The 25,951-nt window shown below is 43.6% G+C and overlaps 1 protein-coding gene and 1 long non-coding RNA gene across 3 annotated transcripts; one reads left to right on the top strand and one right to left on the bottom strand.

Moving 5' to 3' along the window:
* The first annotated feature begins 79 nt into the window (after positions 1-79).
* On the top strand, positions 80-25,144 carry TULP3 (TUB like protein 3). 2 transcript variants are annotated; one of them, XM_081020085.1, is made up of 11 exons: positions 80-220; positions 2,812-2,863; positions 3,237-3,399; positions 9,755-9,931; positions 12,161-12,291; positions 12,669-12,866; positions 15,269-15,381; positions 16,440-16,554; positions 19,324-19,422; positions 20,166-20,337; positions 22,007-25,144. In XM_081020085.1, exons 1-11 carry the CDS (start codon positions 177-179, stop codon positions 22,138-22,140), a joined length of 1,398 nt encoding a protein of 465 aa, XP_080876211.1. In that variant the 5' UTR covers positions 80-176; the 3' UTR covers positions 22,141-25,144. The 2 variants fall into 2 exon arrangements, with proteins under 2 accessions (XP_080876211.1, XP_080876212.1); XM_081020086.1 differs by lacking the exons at positions 80-220; positions 2,812-2,863; positions 3,237-3,399 and adding an exon at positions 4,938-4,959.
* LOC308484951 lies at positions 22,897-25,951 on the bottom strand. Its single transcript, XR_013990209.1, has 2 exons — positions 25,054-25,951; positions 22,897-24,876 (listed from the first exon to the last, which is right to left on the bottom strand). It is a non-coding gene; the product is annotated as an uncharacterized lncRNA (long non-coding RNA).

The raw sequence follows: 25,951 nt of genomic DNA, 5'->3' as shown, positions 1-25,951 counted from the left end.
GAGCCCGCCTCCCCTCGCGCGGCTGCCAATGAGAGCGCGGGGTACTCGGGGTCCTCGCCCAATGGCGCGAAGCTTCAGTGCCGCGCTCGGTTGCTAAGGAAGGAGGGCGGTTGCTGGGGAGCGGCGGCGGCGGCGGCGGCGGCCTCACCTCTTGGGGTTCCCATGGTGATGACAGGATGGCGAGCGGCAGCGGGCTGATTTGCCCCAGCGCTGGGGCCAGGTAAGGCGGCCGCCCTTGCTGCCACCCTCCGCCCTCCTCGCCACGTATCCCGGAGGGGAGGCGGCCGGCTCAGGCGTCGGCCTCGCTCCCCCCCCCCGGTCCCCCTGGGTCGGGCTTGACCCCCCGGCTGCTTCAGCGCCGCCCGCCCTGACTGCGCCCCGTCCGCTTTTTGGCTGTGGCACCTATTTGTTAGATTTAAGGGGAAGTCTCTGAATGGATGGGGTGGTTGTTCCCCATAAGGATTTGGGGAGGGTATGTAAACATCACGAGGCGTTATTTTATTTTTCAGCCTCTTTTAACGGCGAAAGTAAGTAAGCCTCGAAAATGAAAACGTGCGCCGCTAACTCAGCGCGCAACTGGTCGCTCGGGAAGTTAAAAGCGTCCGGCCCCGGCGCGGAAAGCGGCCCACCCGTCCCCCCTCCGCGCAGCCTCCGATCCCCCCCCCCCTTTCAGCGAAACGCGGAGATCCCCCGTGCTTTGAAAATCCGAACAGGGGAGCTGCATCAATTGCACGGGGAATTTCCAGATTCAGGGAGTGGGAAGTGTGCGGCAAGAGAAGGAGAAGGGGCGAGGACGAGGGGGAGTTAGGGGAGGCGCAAGCAGGGTTCACAGCCCCCCTTAATCCGAGGGGGTGGACACATGGGGGTAGCCAGGATTAATTTTAGGGGGGCAGGCATTGTTGGGGGGGGGCAGAACCCAGTTATCTGTGACACGTTTGGTCAGTTAACTATTTTTATTTATTTGCTTGATTTAGGGGGGGGGTAACTGCCCCCCTGCCCCCTCCTGGCTACACCCAAGTGTAGACAAGCCCTTGCTTGAAGCCCTAACCAGGGCTGGCCCAATACATTTTGGCATTTGAGGTGAAACACAAAATGGTGCTCCCCTACTAATTCACATTAGAAACACGAAGGAATAAAGATCTACATTGTGATCTGCTGCCCTGAAGGTCTTGCTGCCAGAGGCCTCACTTTGCCTCATGGGTTCTCTTTGTATAATCCCAGTTTCCAACATTCTGCTGTGCCTGGATGCGACCAAACACCAGAATTCAGGATAGAAATATAAATGTGGGATCAGGCTAGATTCTTTTTGGTTGTTGCTGCCTGGGAGCAGCTTTAACCATTGACCTAACAGTGTACCTATTTTTGGCTCATTTTCTCCCATCCATGTGGTGATAGCAATGCTGTTTTCTGTAGTGAATGGGCTTTTGCACTCTCAAAGGCATGCTGTGACAGTTTTGCCAGGCATTTCAAGGCTAGAGTCCCACAGATCAGACAGAATTTAGATGCCACAGTTAGACTTGTTCTAATAAGAGATGCCTAGAGTAATTTCTAGTGCAGCTGTAATGGATCTGTTTCAGTTGTTATGATCTCAGGATGTGCATAAGCTGCTTGAAGGAGTTTGACTGATTGCTTGCTCACTGGACCACTGTCCTCCTTTGGATCTAGCTGAGAGGGAATGACTGGATGGATCCAGGAAGTGATTAATGTATCGTTGTGGAAGAGTGGGGGGAGGTGCCTTGAAGGAGGCAGGGATGTGCCTTCTCCTCAAGCAGCCCTCCCTAGACCCAGAAGTGCTGAACAACTGTCACCAAGTTGCAAATATCATTTTCTTGGGAAAGGTGCTGACAAGGCTGGTGGCATGCAGGCTACAAGGATGCTTATATGCAAGTGATTAGAGAAGTTTCAGTCTGTCTTCAGGTGTGATCATGGCACTGAAACTTTTGTTGGGAATGGTATGGGGGAGTGTGACCATTCTGCATGCTTTCCTGTGGCTTTTGAAACCATTTTCCTGGGGCAGCTCTGTGACTTAGGGTTTGGGGGCACTACTTTTTGTTGACAGAAATTGAGTGCTTAGGGGTTTGCTGAAAGGAGTAAATTTGATATAATTTGGATGCTTTCTTATGTAAACACAGGTGGTAATTTGATGCAACCTCTATTGGTTGCATCAAATCACTCTGTTCTAGAATTTAAGCAACTCACCAGAGATAGTATTATTTGGTTGTAGTATATTTATTTGCCATGCAAGTATGGTATTGCTGTATCCTGTTTGTATTGTTTGTTCTGTTCTATGTGTTATGTAAAAGATTCAATAAAAATAAGAATTTCAAAAGTTGTGCATAATGGTGAAAACTTTAGGACTTAGATACTAGAACAAAAACTTGGGTTGTTCATCCTACACTTGCATTAGTATGTTTGTGCTTGTTTCTGGAGAAACATCAAAAGAATAAAAATAATTCTTATCATTTTTAAGCACGTGCTTTGCAATCTTATAGGGTACCTTAGTGTCATCTCCATATTGAATGTGGGGTTGGGTGAGCAGAAGGAAAGCGGCTTAAGTAAGGTTGTGGCTAAGATGAAATTTGATCTAATACTGTTGAGGTTTGCACACTAATTACAGTACTGTATTTTATTTTTACTGCTGGTGCTCAAACGCTGATGAAGGGTGGACTTAGAAATATAATTAATCAGTCAAAAATCTGATATATATGCTGCATATGTTGACAGATTTTGACTCTCTTTCCTGAACTATTTGTTACAACCACATTACTGCATGAACAGAAATGCTAATACTTCATTTCTCATCTTTCTCAGTGGCTTTGAGGATGAAGCTTTGAAACTTCGTCAGCTGAAACTGGAGAACCAGGTAATCAAAACCACAAGGCAGTGCCTGACAGGTATTGTAGTAGTGAAAATGAGTAATTGATTATCTCATGAATTTGGATCTTGCAACAAGCTCATCTAGTTACACCATGTTCTTTATTTTTGTAAATTCAGATAATTTGAGCAGGGTAAGGTAGAGTAAAATGTTTGTTTAAACTTGCATCATTAGTCAAAAGACTTTATTATATGGCTCTTTGTAAATTAAATAATTTATAGCCCCAGATGAAATTTGTTTGTTTAAACTTGCATGATTAGTCAAAAGTACTTGAAAGTACTGCATTGGGCATTACATATAACATTGCAGGAATTCATAAGATCTATTGCTGAGGCTAATAAATGAGCGTATTTCTTGACAGAGAGCTCTTCTGGAAAAGAAACAGAGGAAGAAGCGTCTTGAACCCTTGATGGTGCAGCCAAATCCAGAAGCAAAGTTGCATAAGGTGAAGCTCAAAGGGTCTGAGGAGCAGAGCCCTTTAGTAGGACCCCATGTGCCTGTTTGCAGTGATGTTCACCTCCATGGTGAGTGAAGTCTTTGTAATTATTAAACGTTCTTTTACTTTCAGTAATCCCCTGAAATAAGCACTATCAAATTCATGAGAAGTTGGCACTCTAAAATATTAAGTACTGTATTTACAGATGTGCTTGTCAGTCCTGTAGCAAAATGTATAGCTAACTATTTGTCGCGGTTGAAACAGACATGTTGAAACAAACTAAGCTGCTATACAAAATGCAGCTCTCCCTGGAGTTTACAGTAGGTGTTAAGTGAGGAATTCCAATTGTATACAGTGGTACCTTGGTTTACGAACTTAATCCGTTCTGAAAGTCCGTTCTTAAACCAAGGTGCGCTTTCCCATAGCAGCAGGGGACTCAATTTACAAATGGAACATACTCATCAGGAAGCAGAACATGTTCTTATTACAAAGCAAAGTTCACAAACCAAAACACCTACTTCTGGGTTTGCAGAGTTCTTAATCCAAGTTGTTCATAAACTAAGCTGTTCTTAAACCAAGGTACCACTGTATTCTGTTTAAAAAGCATTCAAAATGGTGCATCATCATTAGTGTTCTGTGTCAATTTTTTTTTTTTACTTCAAACAGTATGGCTGAAATTAGGTTATACAAACACCAGCCATTATTTGCTGTTGTGTTCATGTTTTCCATAGAATAATTGAATGCAGAATCAATAATTTTTGTAATCAAAGTATACAAATGTGATAACAGTTGATGAATGATTCTTCTTCCCCTTACTACTTATATGCTATAGATAATGCTTCTCTGTTGACAGACAAGACAACAGAAGGGGGTAGAGGAACATATAGTAGATCGTACCAGTGTGCATCATGGACATCACACTGGACACATGGTTATGAGTGTAGTCAGGTAAGAGACATATATAGGCAAGTTATCTACACTGTAGGGCAAGGTGATATTTAGGGAGGGTAAATAATAATAATAATAATAATAATAATAATAATAATAATGTATTTATAACCCACCCATCTGGCTGGGTTCCCCAGCCACTCAGGGCGGGTCCCAACAGAATATTAAACAGAATAAAACTTAAAACATTAAAAACTTCCCTAAAGGGCTGCCTTCAGATGTCTGCTAAAAGTTGTATAGTTATTTATCTCCTTGACATCTGATGGGAGGGTGTTCCACAGGGCGGGCACCACCACCTAGAAGGCCCTCTGCCTGGTTCTCTGTAACCTCACTTCTTGCAGTGAGGGAACTGCCAGAAGACCCTTGGAGCTGGACCTCAGTGTCCAGGCTGAATGATGGGGGTGGAGACGCTCCTTCAGGTATATTGGGCCGAAGCTATTAAATATAGTTTATATTTTATATCACAGCATATGGATCGCTCTTATCCAGTCATTGCTTGAGAAGTCATTGGTTCACAAATGTTGGTGGTTGTGTACTTTGGATAGCTTGAGTTCTGTTTGTTAGAGGACTATCTGGGCAAGATCAGTTGCTGTAACTTTAGGCGATTATGCATTCTAACAACATGGTTTCCTTATGGAGATTCCAGTGCTCCAACAGGGAAGGTATGACAGGATGCAGTAACCTCTGAAAAGCATGGCAAGTAAGAAATATTTATGTTGTTGGTGGGCAGGGTTCAGTGAAGTTGAAGGGACTTAAAACATTTGTAATTGTATTCTTCTTTTGTCACCATGGTGGTAGAGCCAAGTGGCCATCTGGACTAGGGGAAACAAAGAGTGATGTATATTTAGTACAGTCAATAGACCAACAATAAAAAAGCATACAGTACACAAGAATCTTAGAGCAAAACCATGCAGTGTAAAAACAATAATATAAAACTGCAGTACTCTTGAGTGCAAGCTCAGAGAACAATATTATGGGGTGATAGTATATAGTAAATCTAACTGAGGAACCATTGTGTGCTTTTGAATAACCTCCAAGTTTCCCAGAGAGATTTGACCCACTTGATTTTCCCTTTCAACTTTTTTTATACCACCCCCCACAGTTACTGGAAGTTTCCACTTTTGAAGTAAGATGTGACTGTGTTAGATTTTCATTGCCTGTCCACGTATATTTCAGATTTGATGGTTTTATCAATGTGCATGATTTTCGAAGAGAGACAAATAGCTCAATGTAAACATTACAGAATAGATGATATCCTCTTAAAATAAATTTACATTTTAAAAAAACAACAACCATGAATAGAACAGCACTTCTGAAACCTGTTTGAGACAACAAACTTAGAATCACAGAATTGTAGAGTTGGAAGGGACCCGCAAGAGTCATCTACTCCAATCCTCCACAATGCAGGAATCACAGCTAAAGAATCCCTGGCAGATGGCGATCCAAGCTCTATTTAAAAACTTCCAGTGAAATGAAATTACTGTGAAATAAACCAGAGAAGGAGGTTGAGGGAAGTCCAGGGGGAATGGGGGAATTTTGAAATTGTGAATAATAATAATTGTTATGATGTAATTTTGGAAAAAATGGAAAATTGAATAAAATTTATATTTTTTAAAAAACTTCCAGTAGAGTCCACCACCTTCCAAGATAGTCTATTGAACAGTTCTTACTGTCAGAAAGTTCTTCCTAATGTTTAGTCAGAATCTCCCTTCTTGTAACATGAATCCATTGCTTTGGGTCCTACCCTCCGGAGCAAGCTTTATCTCTCTTTCATATGACAGGCCTTGAGATATTTGAAGATGGCTAACCTATCTCCTCTCAGTCTCCTCTGTTCCAGACTAAATATACCCAGCTCCTTCAATTGTTCCTCATAAGGCTTCGTTTCCAGACCCTTGATCATCTTGTTCACCCGCCTCTGCACATGTTCCAGCTTGTCAATATCCTTCTTAGATGCTGATGCCCAGAACTAGACACAGTTCTCTAGGTGTGGTCTGACCAAGGCAAAATAGGGCTAGACTATTGCTGCCCTTCATCACGACACTATACTTCTTTTGATGCAACCTACAATTGAATTAGGGACATGGGTGGCGCTGTGGGTTAAACGACAGAGCCTAGGACTTGCCGATCAGAAGGTTGGCGGTTCAAATCCTGGCAACTGGATGAGCTCCCGTTGCTCGGTCCCTGCTCCTGCCAACCTAGCAGTTTGAAAGCATGTCAAAGTGCAAGTAGATAAATAGGTACTGCTCCGGCGGGAAGGTAAACGGCGTTTCCATGTGCTGCTCTGGTTCGCCAGAAGCGGCTTAGTCATGCTGGCCACATGACCTGGAAGCTGTACGCCGGGTCCCACGGCCAATAAAGCGAGACGAGCGCCGCAACCCCAGAGTTTGCCACGCCTGGACCGAACGGTCAGGGGTCCCTTTACCTTTAACTTTTTACAATTGAATTAGCCCTTTTTGTTGCTGCATCACAATGTTGTCTCACATTAAGTTCATCTGCTCAATGACATTGAAGACTTTCAAGCATTTTGAGTTCTCTTTCATGTTCAGGCTGTTCAGGTGGTCACCAACAATATGGGTACCCTTTGTCTTCATCTACCGGTATATAGAAGATAGTACAAGGTTGAGGACCTTGCAGCCCTCACACTGCATTTGTGAAATGGGTGCATGCTTGGATGCATAGTTCTGATGGTGGCGCATCTTGCTAGCATCAATTCTGTGGCAGACGTTTTTTGTTTTTTTTTGAATGATATTTATTAAAAGTTTTAAAATTACAGAAAAAAGAAAAAAGACAACAATAAAAAAGAAAAAAAACATAGAAAAACAATACAACAATATAACAAAAGAAAACAAAAAGAGAACTAAAACACACATCCAATATTCCATATCTTTACCTTTCCTTTACTTGTTTCCTCGACCTCCTCACACCTCCCTTTTTTTGTATTCTAGTTTAATTCACTATTTCAGCAAATTCTTCCCATCTGTCTTAATTTTTTCCCCCCTATAATTTATCTTAACGGTCTATCCTTAAATTTTTTCATTTTAACCAGTTATCAATCAGCTTTTACTTAATTCTTTGTTGCATTTCTACTAAAACCATATAGCTTCATTCCAGCATCCTTCTAACACTCATTAATTTTACAATGTTTCTGTAAGTATACTTTGAATTTTTTCCAATCTTCTTCCACCGACTCTTCTCCCTGGTCTCGCATTCTGCCAGTCATTTCCGCCAGTTCCATGTAGTCCATCAACTTAATCTGCCATTCTTCCCTGGTGGGTAGATCTTGTGTCTTCCAATGCTTTGCAATAAGTATTCTTGCTGCTGTTGTAGCATACAAAAAGAAAGTTCTATCCTTCTTTGGCACCAATTGGCCGACCATGCCCAGGAGAAAGGCCTCTGGTTTCTTCAAGAAGGTATATTTAAATACCTTTTTCATTTCATTATAGATCATCTCCCAGAATGCCTTAATCTTTGGGCATGTCCACCAAAGGTGAAAGAATGTACCTTCAGTTTCATTACATTTCCAACATTTGTTATCGGGCAAATGATAGATTTTTGCAAGCTTGACTGGTGTTATGTACCACCTATAAATCATTTTCATTAAATTCTCTTTTAAGGCATTGCATGCTGTAAACTTCATACCAGTGGTCCATAACTGTTCCCAGTCGGCCATCATAATATTATGTCCAACATCTTGTGCCCATTTAATCATAGCAGATTTCACCATTTCATCTTGAGTATTCCATTTCAACAGCAAGTTATACATTCTTGACAAATTCTTAACTTTAGGGTCTAACAATTCTGTTTCCAACTTTGATTTTTCCACCTGGAAGCCTTGTTTTTTATCCAAATTATATGCCTCCATTATTTGATAATAATGGAGCCAATCTTGTACTCTGTTTTTTAATTTTTCAAAGCTCTGCAATTTTAATCTGTCACCCTCTTGTTCCAAAATTTCCCAATACTTCGGCCATTTGGCCTCCATATTGAGTTTTTTCTGAGCCTTTGCTTCCATTGGTGACAACCATCTTGGGGTTTTATTTTCTAACAAATCCTTATATCTTATCCAGACATCAATTCTGTGGCAGACGTTATTGCCCAGTTGCTTGTTCTCACAAGTGGGTACCTGCCCCTGGGTGGTCTGCGGCATGCTTCACCCTTGGGATACACAATGTTTGGCAACCTCCAGGAACAGGCACTGCTTGTTGATGAGTTGTTTTCTGAAGCATTTTTTAAACCTCTACACACCCACCCTGTTTCTTTATGATCCCCTGAAAATTTGAAGCCTGTTGGGAGGCCTTGTTCTCTTAATGGCTCAACCATTAAGAGCCAGTGTGGTGTAGTGGTTCAGAGCGATAGACTCGTAATCTTGGGAACCGGGTTCGCGTCTCCGCTCCTCCACTTTTAGCTGCTGGGTGACCTTGGGCCAGTCACACTTCTCTGAAGTCTCTCAGCTCCACTCACCTCACAGAGTGTTTGTTGTGGGGGAGGAAGGGAAAGGAGAATGTTAGCCGCTTGGAGACTCCTTCGGGTAGTGATAAAGCGGGATATCAAATCCAAACTCTTCTTCTTCAAACCCCTATTTGCCAACTTTATAAGGTAGCTTTCCTTATTGCCATCACCCCTGTAAGAAGGATGACTGAACTTTATGTGCTACAGTTGAACTGCTGTTGGAGATGTCCTTGGATATCTGGCAAATCCTTTCCTTTTATGTGGGCAGGACTGCAAACTGTAAGAAAAATCTTAGCTATTTCTCTGCTATGAAGGTCCTAGGAATTGGTTTCCAGTCTCCCTCCAGATCCTTCCCTGCTAGATTTCATCAACCATGAGCTCTACTCTGAACTGACTCAACTCCTAGTGCCTTTGGTTGTGCGCACATGCTCAAGGGAAGTCATGTTTTCCACAGCTTTTTCTCAGGGAATTCTCTGGGCAGAACTCTTGCTGCATCACTGTCTGATTGCAGGCCTCAGCACTGCAGGGTTGATGTTTAAGGATAGGTGGAGACCTGTTTCAGACAGGTTGCAATGAGCTCTGTGGCCTTTTGGAGCACCTTTCTCACTTCCCTGGTTACTCAGCCTGTCATATGTAGGGTTGTGCAGAGGCCACACATACACAAAAGGCTGCTTACACATCACTGTGGTTCTTTAAAGTGATAGTGCGTGCAGTTGCCCAACCCACCTTCCTTGCCCGCTGCAGGTCCTGTCATCCTGCTCTTGCTCTACTGCTGCTTCCTCTTGCTGCTGTCCTTCAGAAATGGTTGGCAAGATAGGAGCCACATCCTTTTGAGTGTGCCCTGTAGGCGTGGGCTGCCCAACTAAACTCTTGTCTTCCTCTGGAAAAATTCTGAGTTTAGCTGCAGAACTAAACAAATGACCACTTGGCAAACCACAATTTTTCTAGAATACTCCAGTATGCTTCCATAATGGCATCTAGACTACTTGTGTAATTAGAAAATAACTGTACACCATATGCTTGAACCATTTCACTCTGGTTTGTAGGCTTTGATGGTCCAGCTATCTTCCTGAAACCAGGGATTCAGGAGTTGGGGCCTAAACTCCAGATAATTTCACTTGGATCATCCTCAACAGAAGATGACAGTGAGCCAAAAAAGATTGAGGAAAGTACAATAGATAAAGCTTCCAATGTGAATCTGCAAGACATTCTGCAGAAACGAGGTAAGAAATTGATCTAAAGAACTGGTTCATGAACACTAAGCCCAAGGTATGGCTTAGCACAAATGACTTTTTCCCCCAGAGAGGTGAGAGTTTATTATTTAACTTGTGAAGCACCTTGTGATCTTTGGGTGAAGAGTGGTGTACAAATTTAATAAATAAGTATATTGTATCAAGCAAATACCGTATTTTTCGCCCTATAGGACGCACTTTTTCCCCTCCAAAAATGAAGGGGAAATCTGGGTGCGTCCTATGGGGCGAATGCAGGCTTTCGCTGAAGCTTGGAGAGCGAGAGGGGTCGGTGCGCACCGACCCCTCTCGCTCTCCAGGCTTCAGGAAGACATCCGCAGCCTAGGCAGCCCTGTGGTAGGTCCCGCAGGGCTGTCTAGGCTGCGAATAGCAGCCTGCTTCCCGGAGCACCAGGCGTGCTGAAAGCAGAGCGCCCGGCGCTTCGGGAACACATCCACAGCCTAGGCAGCCCTGTGGGAGGTCCCGTAGGGATGTCAAGGCTGCGGATAGCAGCCTGCTTCCCGGAGCGTCGGGCGCCCTGAAAGCAGAGCGCCCGGCGCTTCGGGAACAGATCCGCAGCCTAGGCAGCCCTGCGGGAGGTCCCCACAGGGCTCCCCACGCTGTGGATAGCAGGCTGCCGCCCGGCGGGCGAGGCACCCTGAAGCAGAGCGCCCTGCGCGCCGGGCAGACATCCGCAGCGTGGGGAACCCTGCAGGAGTTCCCCGCAGGGCTCCCCACGCTGCGGATAGCAGCCTGCTGCCTGGCAGGCGGGGTGCCCTGAAGCAGAGCGCCCCTCACGCCCCTCGCGCCGGGCAGACATCGGCCAGCCCCACAAGCTCGGGGGACAGCAGGGAGGCGCAGTGCCGCCATCCTGCTGTTCCTCGACCTGGTTCAGTTTCCCCGACCTGCTTTTGGGGGGGAAATAAAGGGAAAATTTTTTTCCTTTATTTCCCCCCAAAAAAACTAGGTGCGTCCTATGGGACGAAAAATATGGTACATAAATCCATGCACATCTAAGATGTTTTAAGGAGCAAGGCAAAAGGTTTTTTTAAATTACACACAAAATGCAATGGGTACTTACAGTGTAAGGAACAGTCGTGCAATGACGGGTTGCTTCTCTCCCCACAGCATCTCCTTCAGGCTGCTCTTCTGCTGCTGATGCCTATATGTGCTGCATGCTTAGGTTCCTTCTATACCCTAACTTCCAGAATTACCAAAACTTCCTTTAAAAATTGCATGAACCATGATGGAAATGGAAGGGTTAAACAATTCATTGACAATGAAAGTGTGTTAGAATGTTGGGCAGGGAGAAGATGAATGTGTGACTACTGTATTTACTTTCAGTTTATGGCTCCAGCAGAGTACTTCCCATTTTGTATTCAAATTCTGAGAATTTATTCTAAAACGCTCCCCAGCCCACTTCTCCACTTTCTCACACTTATTTTACTTTCTCATTATGGAAAAGATTGGTAGTAAGTGGGTTTGTTTGCCTCATAATGTAATATTTTTTACTGTCAATTTTTTAAAATGCCAATTTAGTAAAAGGGGTTTTACCAAGAGTAAGTTCTTTCTGAGGCATATGTAAAAACCTCTTATTTGTAATTTGAACATTCTGGAACAGCAAAATTTGTTCCATCTACTGTATGTGACAGCCTTTCAAGTATTTGAAGATGACTATCACATTGCCTCTTAATTGTCTCTTTTCCAGACTAAACATACTTGACTCCTTCAGCCTCCCCACCCCCACACAACTTGGTCTCCAGGCCTCTCAGAACTGGATATGGTATTCTGAGGCCAGGACTGACCAAAGCAGAAGAAAGATTCTGTCTTGTGATCTGTTGATACATCCTGAAATTGCATTCATCTTTTTAGTTGCCACGTTATGCTGTTGACTCATGTTTCACTTGTGGTCTGCTAAAACCCCTAAGATCATTCTCATATTTTATGGAGGAAGTGGACTGTGTAGCAAATAAAAATATTGCATATAGATGATTAGAGAATTATGGAGTTAAATTGTTACTGACTCATAGCCTGTCTGGAAAAATAAGTTGGAAGGTGTTACAAATTAATTAGAGAAGTTTGGGATGGATTAGTCATGTTGCTATTTCATAAATGATGAACCTATTACAATTTAAATTTAGGGACAATAGTGGGAGAGATATCTGCTATATGGTTCCTTCTACATTAACATAAAATAACCTCCTTGTTCTGGCATTTCGATAGGTATTTCTGGCAGTATGAATTTTGATGAGGAAGACACTGAGGAAGAAGAAACCAAGGAACAGTCAGGATCTCCTTCGCCCTGTTTAGAATCTCAGAGGCCTGCTTCTGCAAACAGCCAGAAGTCTGCTATGGTATGCAGTTTATTCTCCCAGTGAAAAATGTAAAAAAGAAAGCTTGTGACTGCTAGAGTCTGCATCAGCACCAACATTGCCAGATTCAACCTGTGAAGTCTTCCCAGACTCCTTACCCTCATGTTTTAAAATGGGACTTAACTGGAGACTTTACTTTATCTTGAATGCCATTATCATTATCGCTCTTATGTTTACTCCTGAAGTTGTTATTATTGCAAGTCTTGCACTTCCCTTCTCTGCTCCTGTTCCCATGTTGAACCATTATAAATTCTGGAAGGTGCCTTGTTGACTGTCCCAGTACTAGACAATATACCTTTATTCTCCTTAAATTTGTGTGTTGTGGGAGCACTCTGACCTGACCTTGTTTTATCTTACAGGAAATGGGTGCTTCCTGCGTGGCACTTTCTCAGACAGATGCAGAGCTGGGAGAAGTGGGAAACCTGGAGGAGTTTGTACTACGCCCAGCTCCTCGTGGTATTACCGTGAAATGTCGAATTACTAGAGATAAGAAGGGAATGGATCGAGGCCTCTTTCCTACTTACTACATGCACCTAGAGCGGGATGACAACAGAAAGGTACTGTGTTTAACCAAATAATGTTGTAATGAATGTATTGGATATATTGTAAAACCAAAAAAGTTCAACCTCCCCCTGCCCCCGTAAGAATTAAAGCCATACAGAGTGTACGGTATATTTATTTTTACTTTTTTGTTTTCTGTAATGCTTACAAAGGACCTAAATTGTTCTCAACACATGCATTAGAAAGTTAAGAGAGTCCCTGCATGAAGGCTCACAATTTAATAGACACCATTTTTAAAAGGGGCAAAGGGAATGAGAGGGAAGTGGGCAGCAAACATGGGAGCAAATGCTCCTTCAGTAGCCAGCTGATAGGGCCAAGCTGGTCTCCATGCCCTCATGATCTCCCTGCAAGACTGAGGGCACAGCTTCCCAGTGGCTCGCAGTGCCTTGTCTAGTGGCAGTGTGTGCCTCCATCTGGTTCTGCAGTCCTAGGGCAACCATCCAAATACTATTTATAAATGCTATTTAAATGATCAACAAAAGTGATAAAACATTACAAAAAAGCACACACCTTTGTATTTAAGTGCACACACACATGAAACATACTGAAAGAAATCAAGGTCCAGAGAGCTTATTTCCTAGTTGAAATAAATTAATCAACTGAACATGATACTTGTCAACACTTCTCAGAATCTCAGTAGCAAGCTTGTCTGTTAGCATGATTTTCACTGGACAGGTACCACTGTATATCCTTCAAGAAACAAATAACGAATTCCCTGTTAATAAATAGCAATCAACAATGCTAACACAGACCTATCGTAACAATGAAAAATAATAAATAGATTTCTAGTTAGCAGCAGTAACAAGTTTTCAAAGTTCTGCTGCTGGCATACATTGCACACCTCTCATAACTTATTATGTTAGTTTGGTTTGCATTAAACTCAGTCTTTGTACCTCCAGGGTCCACTGGAGAGGGCTGTTACAAAAAGGCAGCTGGTGGAGACAGAGCCAATCACAAAATGGTGGTGTGAGTTTTATGATCCCCAGATTCTGTGTTCTTTACAGAACCTGTTTCTCTCTCCCTGGCAGTAAAAGTACACGAAAAATGAATTCAACCAACCATATGCTACCTTCTATGACACCCCAGATCAGCCGCCTCACCCTACCTAATGGTGGACCCCTTGCATCAGTTCGTTTTAACACAACACTGGAAATTCCACCACAGTTCTTCTCCATTGTGTGGCTTGGTTCTTTAGGTAGTTTCAGGTTTTTTTAAAAAAAAAAGTCCAGTGAATAGTGTATTGTGCTGACAACTTCAGGAAGTGGGTGGGTGGTGTTTTTTAGAAACAAAACCCAAAGGACTTAAGCTGCTGCTTTGCATCGACATTGACATTGACACTACAACCAGCCAAGTGAAGAGAGGAAGAAGACAGCCCAAGCTATTATTTTGTGTGGAAGCCCTTCCTGCTGTCAGAGCACTCCAGGCTAGGTTACCAGCGGCTGCTATCATCCCCCCCCCCTCCAGGTAGACAGGCCAAGGCCTCCACCAGTTCCTGGACTCCGTGACTGAGTCACTTCCCTTGTTGATCCAAATCCTAGTCCAAATCCTAGCTAGCTGCCTTTGCTTGTGTAGTTCCTTGAGCCGAAGAACAAGAAGGATTTTCATCAACAGGGTAGCTGCAACCTGCCTGACATCAGCATGGAGCAGGACAATCCATGATCCCTCACTATCTTCTCTTCATTGTCCTCTTCACCATTTCCCTCAGCCACTGCTGGAACAGCCCTCCTGAAGGTTTTTCAACAGCAGCTGGCTTAAGGAACCACTAGAAACAGCATGTTCCCCAACATCAGTATTACTAACATTTCCATCACCAGTGGCACCAGTCATGTGATTCAGCAGATGCGAACATCTACTTCCGTTCCCCCGTAGCACAAATTTTCAGTAATGGTGAATTCTGCAGGAGCAGCAGGCAATATGAAGAGGAGATGACAAGGGATTGTGGCTTGTCCTCCTCCATAATGACCTCAGGTCTGGGCTAACAGAAGCAAGCAGCAGCTGTGGCTGGCGTTGGCTGTGTGATTGGTAAGGATGCTTGATGAGTCTAATCTGGCCACTTGCTGTCCTTCGCCTCCATTGTCTCCTTTCCCCCTTCCACTCATTTCAGCTTCTCCCTCTTCAGCTGCCTCCTCCTCCTCTTCATTTAGTTCAGCTGCAGTGGCAAGAGGACAGAGGAGAAAGCCAGCTTGTATGAGGGGACATGCCCAGTCTTCCTGAAGGAAGGAGTGGGTAGGTAGACGGAGGCTGGGGACTGCCAAGCCCATCTCAAACTAGGGCATGGCCCACCACGTGAGAAGTGGTGCTCTAGAGAAATTGCTTTAAAATGCATAATTACTATGCTCTCTTGAAATATTCTCTCTCCCTTCACACCTTACCTTCTTTAAAATGTTTATATGTCTAGATATTCCTTCTTGCGGGGAGAAAAAGGAAAAAGAGCAAAACATCAAATTACCTCATTTCAATTGATCCAACAGATCTGTCCAGGGAAGGAGAAAGCTTTATTGGAAAACTCAGGTGAGACTCTCAAAGTGATGTGACTTATACTGTGTTCATCTCGCCCCGTACTGTCTAACCAGTAGCACCTCTCCAAGGTCAGGCCTTTGTCATCCTTGCTACTTAAGATCTGTTTGAACTTGAGATGCCTGGGATTTAACCTAGAATCTTCCATACGAAAAGCTTTGTCACTGAGAGCTATGGCCCCTTCCCCGATGTTCAGTGAGGTAGTGGGGGCTTGCTATGACATGTTTTGTATCTTGCTTCCACAACCAAAAACCTCAGCTGATCCCAATGTAGGCTGGATACTTTTGTGCTTTTCCTGTGTTGTGTGACTTTCTCTGTTATGGCTTTTTGTGGCATAATTCCTTGTATAGTGAGAATCATAACCTGGTGCTTAGGCAATACTGGGCTAGATGGATCAATTACGTATGTTCATGTATGTCAGGGGTGGGTAATGTGCAACCCTTCAGTCATTGCCGGGCTATAAATCCCATCACCCTTGAACGTTGGGAGTCCAGGTTGATGTGACCCTGCAGATGTTGTAGTCAAGGATGATGGGAGTTGTAGTCCAACAGCAACATCCAGAGGGCCAAAAGATCCCCCAGTGGTGGCTGGTTCCCATGGGGGCCAGACACCACTGGTCTTGGAGGCTAGGACCCAAACCAATGGCTTCAAGTTGCAAGAAAGGAGATTCTGACTAAGCACTAGGAATAACTTTATGATGGTAAGAGCTGTTAAACAGTGAACTGGCCCAACTCGGGAGGTTGTGGACTCTCCTTCCTTGGAGGTTTTTAAGCAGAGGTTGGATGGCCAGGGATGCTTTGGTTAAGATTCATGCATTGCAGCAGGTTGGACTAGATCACCTTTGGAGTCCTTTCCAACTCTACAGTTCTATGATATAGTTGAAGAAGGGCACCGAAGACCAAAGCGCAGAAAAATGTGGTGGTGGATTTGCATAGTTTTTTTCATTTCCTGGGCAAACTAAGGCAAGCTTTGGGGAAAGAGGATGATAAAATGTCAGATGTGTTTTAAGGAGAAAGGAAATTTTCCAACTCACTTGTATTCTCTAATCCTAGATCTAATCTTATGGGGACTAAATTTACTGTTTACGATCATGGGGTTAGTCCAATCAAAGCACAGGGACTGGTGGAAAAAGCTCACACCCGGCATGAGCTGGCTGCAATCTGTTACGTAAGTAACTTACTACTGGGGGCAGAGTGAGGGAGAAGAATTGTCTTTGTTCATGCTAACCTGTATTGGAAGGACAAAAGAGAACCTGCAAGGTGCAGCCTTGACTTAGTCTAGGCTTTAATCCTGACTGGTTTGAAAATTGAAGCATTCTAAAATGTATTTCACCCACAGATAATCTAGGAAACATTTATTGCTTTGTTCATAAATCTTCGTTGCAACAATTTTATCTGCCTTTCTACATGCAAGATGGCTATATGGCATAACTATCACAGACTGGTTGGATGTAGAGGAATGATGGGAGGAACCAGCTGGGGAATGGCGGTGGGATGACAATGAGTGGTCATAGGGAGAACTGGGTGGAGGTGTTGGAAGCTGAAGAGGTAACAGGGCTTTGTGGGCGGGGGGAGTCTGTGGCAGAGAGAAGTCCAGAACTGGACAGAAGCTGAAGCAGAAGAGAAGGGAGGCCAAGAGGCAGAGGTGAGTCTGGCTGCTGAAGAGACATGAGTGTCTCTCCCTCCTTCTGCAACGAGCTCCCCTCCCCTCCTTGATCTCCCAGAACTAGGAGAGGCATGAAGAGGGAGGACGGAGGAGAAGTTAGCTTCACACAGGCACAATCTCAAGATTGCTTGGGGAAAACCCTGAAGAGGAGAGGACTTAGGCAGCTGTGGGGAGATGAGGACCTTCAGTCTCAGCAACTGCCTCTTGGGGGCAAGACCTGCTGGAGATGAGTTGCTGTGCTTATGAGGCCTGACGCTCATGTGCAGATTGTGTTTTTGCTAATAAAGCGTTAACTCCAACTTGCTCAGTGGGGTTTACCGCTGGCTCACTCCTGTCACAAAATTAGTTAAGAAAAAGATGCATAATTATTTATTATAATAAAGTAATTTTCATAGTTACAATTACTGCAATAATACATCTCTGGTGGGATTTATGCAGTATATTTCAACATGTGCTAAGTCTACCGTATTTTTCGCTCTATAACACGCACCCGACCATAACACGCACATAGTTTTTAGAGGAGGAAAACAAGAAAAAAAATATTCTAAACGAAACAGTGGATGTATGATTTTTGTGGTTCATGCTGTGGCCACAGACATGTGATCTGACGGTGAGTTTGGGGTAGCCCAATGCAAAAATCCTGAGGATCCATGTGGATCCATGCTTTGTAACCACGTTTTTGCACCACTGCGGCCCCAGGCAAAAGTGGGTGCGTGATTTTTTTGGTGCAAGCTGTAGCCATGGACATGCTATGTGATCTGATGGTGAATTTGGGGTGACCCAGTGCAAAAATCCTGAGGATCCATGTGGATCCGTGCTTTGTAACCTCGCTCTCTGTCCCTCTCTTCTCCCCACTCAGCGGCTCTTCTGCCGCTTTGCTGTTTCAAAGTGAGCAAAGCGAGCCACGGAGGAGGGAAGGAAGGGGAACCATGGATCCTCTGCTCACAACTGCAGCAGATCCCCCCGCCATCCGTAGGCATTCGCTCCATAACACGCACAGACATTTCCCCTTACTTTCTAGGAGGAAGAAAGTGAGTGTTATGGTGCAAAAAATACGGTATTTCATTTTTCCCCCAAATTTTTTTATTAAGTTTCACAAAATTATATACACACAAAGCACACAAACAAACATAAATCATATCCTTATTAAAATTACACTTATTGACATTGTTAAGTGACTTCCTCGCTTCCCCTTGGTTGAATTTCCATGCATATCCTTATAATGGCTTTCCAAACGTGCTAAGCCTATTTCAACACAAAGGTCACCAGTGGCCTAATCAGAAAAAATAATATGACAAATCTGTTAAAAAATAATAAAATTAAACATTAACAGGGTCGGCACTTCTGTAATAAAAGCAACTATACATTTAAAAAACCAAGCTAATACTCACCAATAGGCTTTGACACCAGCATATAAAACTTCAGAGGAAGAGGGCCAAACTTGCCAAATCTACATTGTTAACAACTGTTCTGAATAAATGGACTATTTTTCAATCGTCACTAATGAAAATTATATGAACTTCTACCTTCACAAATCCCAGACCTCAAAATTTACCTGCTCAAGATAAAAAAAAAAGAAGCTTTGCTACAAAGTTGACCATGCACTTGCAATTAACTCATCCATGGGGTGATGAGAGCTCATGAAGGAAATTAGCCCATTCTCAGGTCCAGTTACTAAAGCAAGGTAGATAAGATCACACAGAAGGCAGAGGTGAGTAATGGGAGTGAGACACACTAGCTACTTGCTGTGGAGTATAAGGAACTGGAGCAAACCTTTGGACTAGTTGCTGTGTTGAGATTCACTGCTAGGCTTGGATACTTCAATGGGAAAGGGGTAAGGTTAAAATAGTACTTTTGCCTGCCAAAATGGTGGCAGGATCCTGGCTTTTAACTAGAACAGCTGGTTTTCTGACCCCAAGGCAACACAAAATTCCACAGCTGTAGGTTCCCTGCATTTTTGTGAACCCACTAAATCTTGGTTCAGAAATAGAAATAGGCAAGCTATTTTCACTCATGTGAGTAAAAATAATGGTGTGCACTCGGGGACACTGTTAGGAGTGAGGACTGAGCCTACCCCTTCATCTCCATCACTCCATCCTGCTTTGTTTTTTTCGGGGCAATGCTAGAGTGAAGTGGAATGTTGGGAACTGGTTTGCCTTTTCCAAGCAAGCATGGCCAGTGTATTTGTCACACACCATTCTAATCCAATAAAATTTGTATATTTAAGGTCAGTCTTCTCCTCCTAAAATTTCTACCTCCTTTTTTCAACAGGAAACCAACGTGCTCGGATTCAAGGGACCCAGGAAAATGTCAGTCATTATTCCAGGAATGAATCTCAATCATCAACGGATTCCAATCAGGCCACGAAATGCAAGTTTCTAATTGGGTCATATTCACACTACAGTGAGAAAATGGAGTTTCAGATTTTAGTGATGATAGGAGCAGTCAACAGGCATGCCGTTGTATAACTGAATATGATGCACTTCAGGACACTTTTCACTTAAAAGAATTCTACTGTTCCCCTTAAGAGTTCTGACAGCGTAGTAGAGGCGTGTGTGTAGCTTATTCTTGAATCCATAATATTCAGCTAGGTTGTCATAGCCTCTGTTGAATCTTGAGTGTTGTTGACCATCTGCGGAAGAGCACTTCAGCTGAAAGAGGGAGAGTAGCCACAGTATATAAGAGCATGTTCGCAAGTTATATGTTCTGTTTACATGATGCAAGAAAGAGTGATCTTCAGATTTTCTAAACATAAGCTCAGTTGGAGTGGAAGGATAACAGCCTTGGGAATGGGAAGGAATAAGAAGTCTCCTAGAAGACAGCTACACATTTTGCTTTGTAACTTTTTTCTAGGAGAGCTTAGAGACTTGTTTTGAAAAGCTATTTAAATTTATTGAAAATAGAGTTTGTTCTATATTTGAATGAGAAATAGAATGAAAATGTTGCCATTTTCATTTGCATGTGTGCCTGCGATGGTGAGTAGGAATAAAAAAAAAATGAAGTCAGGACTGTGAAGTTGAAGAGCTATCAGCAGTTTTGCAGACCAAGCCTGATGGAAAGGGGATGGGAAAGGAAACCTGAGGTCTTGTTTTCTTGCTTATTCTGTTGCACAGGAGCATGAGAGTTTGCTGTCAAAATGGCAAAATAAAAACATGGAGAACCTAATTGAGTTGCACAACAAAGCTCCAGTATGGAATGATGACACCCAGTCATATGTCTTGAACTTCCATGGGAGAGTCACCCAGGCCTCCGTGAAGAACTTCCAGATCGTCCATGAAAATGACCGTAAGTCTTAAGACATTAATAGCTACAGCAGAAGTTGGAGGGCTAGACTCTCAGTCCAGAACATTAGAAGGTTCAGGGCTGGGAATGCATCTAGAATCTTTCACTAAAGATTGCTGGGTTTGATGGAGAGAAGACAAATCCTAGAAGTCACATGTTGCTTTCAAAAATCCTTTTGCTAGCACCACTGCCATGCTGAATAGGTAGATCTCTGCACCGGCGCCCCTCCCCGTCCCTCTAAGCCCCCTTCTCTTGTGCCAATGTTTTTCTTCCAGAAGTCTTACATGCCAAAACAGATGTTGCTTACCCAACTTAAACACTCCTTTCATCAAAGTCTTTCATTTTTAATTGGCTGCAAGCCATTGTTACCATCATCTGTTGCTGTTTGAATACATTTGAACAGAATGGGGAGATGCTGGAATATTAATGGCCCCAATTTTACAGTGGTACCTCTGGTTGTTAACTTAATTCGTTCCGGAGGTCCGTACTTAACCTGAAAGTGTTCTTATCCTGAGGCACGGTTTCGCTAATGGGGCCTCCCGCTGTGCGTGCACCTCCAGCACACTATTTCCGTTTTCATCCTGGGGCAAAGTTCGCAACCAGGAGCAGCTACTTGTGAGTTAGCAGAGCTCGTAAACCTGAAGCGTTCGTAACCAGAAGTGTTCATAACCAGAGGTACCACTGTTGTTTTCAATAGAAATCTTTAAAATATATTTTTATATCAACCTGTATTTTATTAAATTTAGCCTCACAAAGGAGCTGAGGGTGGCAAATACAAAGGTAGGGAAACAATACAATTAAAAATAAAGTTTATTCATTTAAAAAACCATGTAAAAAAGTCACATACCTTCAGTGCTTTTCAGTATTCAAATGCCATGGTATAGTGTGTTGCTGTCCATTTAAAAAGGGTAGAGTGGGATTAATTTGATGTTTTATATTTTAGGATTTCTATTGAGGAGTTTTATTCACTAAAGAAGGGAGTACCAATGATCCATGTTGGGGTTATCAGAAATTAGGCTGGGAATATCCTATTCTTCCTGCCTTCCAGGCAATAAGACTAGGAATACTGTCCACCTATTTACCCTGGTCCTGCCAAGTCTGCAAAGAAAACAGTGAGGCTACTTTCTGTCTCTTTTCTGACTGAGGGCCCACCCATTCTGGCCTTGAGGCCTAGCAACTGGCTTCACCAGCCCAATATTAGGCTAACTAACCTAGGCAGCACTGGCTTTCTGCAGAGGTACACTGGGGGCAATTCACCCTGTCTTCTCCAGATCTCTCATAGATAATGGCCAGCTCCATGAGGTCATCATGAGGTGATGGGCACCAAATTGAAGCATGCAATACCAGTCATTTGTGTACCATCTGCCTGCCCTGCTCTGTTGTCTAGCCCTCAGGATGCCTGATGTTTTGTCAGCTTTGATATAATGGCCAGGAAGAGAAGGACAGTCATTCTGCTATGAGACAAAAAGGTTCCTTTTGGGCTTAAAAAATATAGGAATGGTGTCTTGAAAATAAGGAAGCGTGGGCCCTAACCAGTTGTGAGAAACAATATCTGCCTCAGGGTTTGATATGTGCAGATTGGGCAAATAGCAGGTAGGGAATTGCTACGGATAAATGTGATGATTCCATTCATATGATGCAGCTAGATTATGATTTCTTTCCCTTTCTCTAGTTGACTACATTGTAATGCAATTTGGCCGTGTGGCAGAAGATGTGTTCACCTTGGACTTTAACTACCCCCTGTGCGCCCTTCAAGCATTTGCCGTTGGACTCTCCAGTTTTGATAGCAAACTGGCATGTGAATGACAGATGTAGTACAACAAGACCGCTTCTTGTTTTTCTTCCTGTGCTAACATCTGAGAAGAAAATTGTACTTGATAATCCTGGGGTGTGTGGGGCAGAAACTAACAGCTAAAATGTCCCCTGTGCTTACCTAGAAGGAAAATGGAGCCCTGATGGCTGACTACATAGAATGCTGTCTTTCTAAGATGTGTTCATTCTTGGAGAAGAATAAGGAAAACGTAATCCTGAGAGGGAGGCTTTTTAGAAAAGAGCCCTGCTCCCCCCTGAGCAGCTGAGCACCAGTGTCTAGGAATTCCTGTTGTTAGAATCACATTAATGAAACTTTGCTGCCTGTTTTCCTCATGAAATTACTCGTGTCCTTGATGCTAATGCCACTGATACATCTGTGTTCCTGTAACAAGAGATGTCTTGGATGTCTTGCTGCTCTTGCTATTTGACAGTCCTGTTTTCCAGTAAAGTTGGTTGGTTTCCATGTGTTGCTCTGCCGCTTTGCATCTGCTGAAGAGTACTTGTTGTAGAGGTATGTTCTCCAATAAGGTGAAGTTTATTGATCAGCTTGAATAAGGCAAAATTCACCTTGTCAGTGTCTTTCCACAAGGTAATTTTTCATGAAAAGTGAAGAGATGACATCCTTGACATGTCATGCTGATACCAGTAATTGACCGATTGACATGCCATGCTAGTTTCAAGAGCCATATAAGGATTTCTAATTTTCTTGTTTCATTCAGTGATAAGCCTTCTTTCTTTTTTTCATCATTAATTGATCTGTTTGTTTTTGCGAAATTATTTAAAAAACACAGCACTCCTGTTGGTAGGCAAGGAAAGCATTTTTTGTGTTAAAGGCAATTTTCCTTGTTTCATATGTAACTGTACATTCTAAATGTTCAGTTGGGTAAGATGTTTTTTGCTTTTTGGACATATTTGCTTAAATATGATCATTAAAAACTGATTAAGTGCATGTATATTCTAAGGCAGAAGGAAAGCTGCTATCTCTGCTAGATTAAGCCAAATCTTTATATTCCATGGTTGCCTACAGATTATTGGAACAGGTAAGGCATTAGTGCTTCTTGACCCAAGGGACCTTGATTGCATCTTGGCTCTCAGGGGATCCTTGGGCTGAGCACCTTCTTAACTACAGTTCATAGAACTGTAGAGTTGGAAGGGGCCTTGAGGGTCATCTAGTCAAACCCTCTGCAATGCAGTTCATTGTGTATCTTGTAGAATTTCTTCTGTAAATTGCCTTCAGGTGTTATGCCCTGTATTTCCAAAGAACACTGACAGCTGAATAACCCCTGCTGTCTGAAGCTGCTCCTTCCCTTTCTGGTCACCAATTCTGGACTTTCATAGAATCGTAGAGTTGGAAGGGACCCTGAGGGTCATCTAGTCCAACCCCCTGCAATGCAGGAATCTCAGCTAAAGCATCCATGACAGATGGCCATCCAACCTCTGCTTGAAAACCTCCAAGGAAGGAGAGTCCACAACCTCCCGAGGGAGACCTTTTCATTAAAATGCAGTTGTGTCTGGTTTGTGTGCCATTAAAATCCCTGTATTAGTAAATACCGTGTTGTCTTCTTTCAAAGCAATGCAGGTTTGCTGAAATGTTTTCTTATAGGTGGAATAAAAACCATCATTATCAATTGTAAATTCTGCACTTTGCTGTAAATGAACGATTACTCATCACTTTTAGAAAAAGCTGGTGAGTTGCAATTGCCTTCAAGGAAATGTTGCCACTAATAGCATTGTGCACTTGTGTAGAACTCAAGGAAGGGATGAGAGAGCCATTTCCCAAGAGATCCAGGGCCATGCTCCTCTTTTCCATCTTTATGCATCTTGTTTGTCCTTGGAAGCACAAGACCCTGCAAGATGGCATTGGCTGCATTCTGTGCTGGTGAGTCTAGATTGTTACGTTTCCTCAGATGTTTGACTAAAAGACAGGTCCCTTGGTTGTTTCCCCAACTGTGTCAGCTGTTAAAGAACATCACCTTTTTTAAGGTTTTCACCTTTGTCCATACCACAGCTCAATAATGTTCTTCTGGTGCCAGAAATATTTTTTGTCTAGATGCACATGATCTTGCTACTTGCCTTTAGCCATTTGAATCTTTGGAATACAAACACTACAGACTTAAACTGGCTTAAACAGTCACTTCGTCTCCTCATGAATTAGTTCTGTGGGTGAAATAGGAAGAATTATTATACAATCACCAAATAACAAAATTCTTCCTATAATGCATGACAATTAACTAGTATAAAAGTGATACAGGTATGTAGTTTCTGCTGTTTAATTTGGAGCACTTTAAAGTAAGAGACTGTCCCTACCACCACATAAAATGGGGCTGGCTTCGTGTGGCCAAACTTGGCTCCTGTTTCTAGCAGTCAGACTTCTCTGACTTAACCCTGTTGTGATTTCATGCTGTAGTTTGCCTATGGAATTAGGCTACAATCCTAATTTTAAACAAAAATTCTGTGTACTTCCTTGCTTGGAAATCTCATATGCTGGAATTGGCTGACTCGGATTTTAACCCAGCTGTGGATTTTTATTACATTTCTGTTTGAACAAGCAAAAGAATGCAAAGGGTAGGAATTTACACCTTGGTTGCTGTTGCAAATGTAGTGTTATGCTGCACTTTCAGTCCTCCTCTGCCTACATATACTGTAAATGCTTCTCTGCAAAATCAGTGCAGACTATCAAGAAATAAGGGATCTCTTATTGCTTTGGAACTGTATTTGTTTTGTAGAAGCCTCCAGTGGCGTAGCGTGGGTTGTCAGCACCCGGGGCAAGGCAAGTAATTTGCGCTCCCTAACCCGTGGATTTGTGCCCCCTAACCAGTGGATTTGCGCCCCCTAACCCTAACCCCCAGATGTTGTGCCCGGTGTGGCCGGCCCCCCCTGCACCCCCCACGCTACGCCACTGGAAGCCTCCACTATGCCTAATCCAAAACTGTATGGTATTGATTATATTTATATTTTTTGTATTCCAATAAAATAATTTATATATTTAAAAATGTGATACTGCTACCAGTATGTTTCTTTTGAATGTTTTGCACTGAGTTTTGTACTCTGATTACCACTGCAAGCACCTATGACACTTGATCACCCTGTGATCTTGTTTTCGAAGCCTTCTCGGCCTTCCTAAACAGTTTCTAGCAACATCGAATGGGAGCCCAGTCACTACACAGACTTCTCTAGCAGCTTCCAGGTTTGGAATTCCTCTCTTGTCTCCTATAAAGATGCCCCCTATTATATCCAGCTTTTTATGCTCCCGATGACCCTCAACACCATCATTTTATAGGACTGCCTGACTTACAAGAGGCTGCTTTAGGCCGTGTAGCCCCATTAGTGGGCAGTGTTCTAATAACTGATTTAAAAGACCCTCTTGCATACTATCAGTCCAGGATACCTCAGGGACCAGCCAATATAGGAACCCTGCTTGTGGTGCAGCGATGAAAACGCTAAGACATTTGCAAAGCTAAGCGGGGTCCGGTCTGGTTTCAAGTTGATCCTCGCGGGCCGCGCACAACCGCGCTGCCCTTGTTCTGGCATGGGACCGTCCCCAGCTCAGCTTCCAGCAGAGATACCTCTGCCGGCATCGGGGAGCAGGAGGCCGGAGCAGCCGCTCGTAGGAGCGCCGTGGCCTCGCTCGCCCGGCGATCGCGGGGCGAGGGGCTCGAAGCAGCGGCCGCCTCTTGGCCCCTCCGGGCGCCCTCCGTCCCCGGCCAGTTCCCTCTCCCGGAGCCCCAGGGCGCCGCGCTTGGGGAGCGGGCGAAGCCTGTCAGGCGGGCGACGCGGGGCGGAGGGCGGCCGCGCGGCCTCGACC

Source organism: Podarcis pityusensis, assembly GCF_964106645.2.
Source record: "Podarcis pityusensis genome assembly, chromosome: 9".
Lineage (NCBI taxonomy): Eukaryota > Metazoa > Chordata > Lepidosauria > Squamata > Lacertidae > Podarcis > Podarcis pityusensis.
This window is presented reverse-complemented; position numbering and strand designations above follow the sequence as displayed.

Excerpts from the sequence above, each read along its gene's own strand:
- TULP3 (XM_081020085.1), top strand. The coding sequence starts at position 177 with ATGGCGAGCGGCAGCGGGCTGATTTGCCCCAGCGCTGGGGCCAG. Across the intron at positions 3,400-9,754 it reads CAGTGATGTTCACCTCCATG|GCTTTGATGGTCCAGCTATC; the intron begins GTGAGTGAAGTC and ends TCTGGTTTGTAG. Across the intron at positions 15,382-16,439 it reads AGCTTTATTGGAAAACTCAG|ATCTAATCTTATGGGGACTA; the intron begins GTGAGACTCTCA and ends CTCTAATCCTAG.